The sequence below is a fragment of the Pteropus vampyrus genome, unplaced genomic scaffold, assembly GCF_000151845.1.
Source record: "Pteropus vampyrus isolate Shadow unplaced genomic scaffold, Pvam_2.0 Scaffold211, whole genome shotgun sequence".
Classification (NCBI taxonomy): Eukaryota; Metazoa; Chordata; class Mammalia; order Chiroptera; family Pteropodidae; genus Pteropus; species Pteropus vampyrus.
Genome location: NW_011888992.1, coordinates 613,970 through 615,897, shown reverse-complemented (window position 1 = coordinate 615,897; position 1,928 = coordinate 613,970). Strand labels below are relative to the sequence as shown.

The window sequence follows — 1,928 nt, the reverse complement described above, 5'->3', positions numbered from 1 at the left end:
GCCTGTGACCTGCCAGGCGGGTTCCAGCCCTCAGGCAGCTTCACGCGAGCAGCGTCCTAGCCAGGCCCAGCTGCTGCGCAGCCCGCACAGCCGGCCTAGCAAAGGCACTGTGGCCACTGGCTCTCCCTGGGGCCCGGCGTGCCCTGGCCAACCACATTCCCATGCAGCCGCACCCCCGGCCACCGCACCCCTCGGCCGGCTCTAAACCACTGAACGCTTCTCTTCTGAAGTCACGATTCCCCCGGGGAAAGGAAGCTGAGCAGCAGGGGACAGGCACACAGACACGTCGGGCGGGGGCTGCCTCCAGTCTGGACACACGGGGACGTGACTCACCGGTGGGCGCCGATCCCGGGAGGAAGCGCCGTGACCCTGTTGTGCCGAAGGTCCAGCCAGGTGAGGTTGGGCAGCAGCTGGAAGAAGTCGGCGGGGAGGGCGCGGAGGGCGTTCCTCTGCAGGTGCAGCTGCTTCAGAGCAGAGACAAGCGCGCGTGTCAGCCCACGGGGCGTCCAGGGCGACCGGCCACTGCAAGCACGCTGGGCTAAGAGGAAAGCGTGGTGTCCACCCCCACGTGCTTTAAACGGCAGGCGCGGGGCCGACGGGCAAAGCGCCAGGACCCCGCTCCGGGGCAGGGGCCGCTGTCCCTATGCACCGACGCTGGGGGCGGAGCCATGGCACGCGCTGTCCACAAACGCCCTGTGCACCAAGCTCGCACCCATGGTTTCTCATATTGGTCTTCTGCCCCTGGGCCTCCCATGTTCCCCGCTGCCCGTGGCAACACCCCCAGGGACCGAGCAGCAAGAGCCACGTGTGGCCCAGGGATGCAGCGTCAGGAGGTAACCGAGGTGCATGCAGACGGCAGCCGGCTGTAGCGTCACCCACGACCACTGCCACCGCCACACGAGGGGAGCCCCTAATCAACAGTCCGGGGGCTGGACCATGGACTCAGGGGTAGCTGAAGCCACCGTCACGAAGGGGACGTGACAGTAAGCGGCAGAGGACAGAAGCACAGTCCCACGAGGCGCACGTCTGTGTCCCTCACACCGCGGCAGGATGATGCTGTTATACACACTTAGGTTACGCCACACGCCACACGCAGACAAGCTCGGGGACTGTCACCAAGGTGGCTCAGGGCGGGTATTCGGCGCACTGGCCTGAAGCCAGCCTTCGCGAGTTCAAACCCAGGCTCGAAGCCCACAGCGGGGTGACCCTGAGCAAGGTCCCAAACCTCCTTGTGCTCCCACGTCCTCCCCTATAATGGGTGGCACCACCCCCCAGGGAGCACGAAGTGAGCGGTGCTCGGCACGCAGGAGCACCAGCTCGGCAAGCGTCAGCCATCGTGACCACGCTGCTCCTCCTATTAAAGACCCACGGGCCACAGAGAAGTGACACCATGCTGCCCCTTTCCCGTCCCAAACTCACGACCCCCACTCTACCTCCGACGCCATCTTCCAAGTCCCTTCACGAGTCCCAGTGGAAACCCGAGCCACACTCACTAGGAGACGCTCTCCCCAAGTGCGCGGAAGACGAGCCCTCAGCGCTGGGACGGCACCGTGGCCCCCGCCGGCGCTGGCGGTCTCTGGGAAGTGGCGCGGCGGCTGCAGAGGCGCAGTGTGTGCCCTCGACCGGGGCCCCGGCTGCCGTGCGGGCTGCAGCTCCTCAGGCCTCGCTTTCCGTCCAGGGACGGCTGGGTGTGGCACTCGGCCGGGAAGCCGTGGGTCCCCCGAAACGCCAGCAAAGAGGAAGCCTGCAGAGGAGCCGGCACTGCTCCCCTCTGAGCCGGTTCACACAGCCTGCCCTCCTCGCCAGCCCCGTGAGACCAGGTGAAGACAGGGCCCTCCCATGTCCCAGGGTTACCAGAGGGGCACCCGTGACCCCAAAGAGCTCACAGCTCTGAGGAGTCGCCTCGCTCAGTGATTTGTTGCCATGGT

At 66.5% G+C, this 1,928-nt stretch overlaps 1 protein-coding gene across 7 annotated transcripts in view; it reads right to left on the bottom strand.

Moving 5' to 3' along the window:
- The window catches only part of LRRC27 (leucine rich repeat containing 27), an 11,121-nt gene that overhangs the window by 7,087 nt on the left and 2,106 nt on the right, over positions 1-1,928 (bottom strand). For 4 of the 7 annotated variants that reach the window (XR_002783377.1, XM_011372580.2, XM_023538052.1 and 1 more), the window contains exon 2: positions 334-464. Coding sequence is in view for 6 of the 7 variants with exons in the window: in XM_011372580.2 (XP_011370882.1) it covers positions 334-464 (131 nt within the window). In the remaining variant the exon portion in view is untranslated. The remainder of the gene's footprint in view (positions 1-333; positions 465-1,928) is intronic. The other 3 variants (XM_023538053.1, XM_023538057.1, XM_023538055.1) reach the window with 2 other exon arrangements.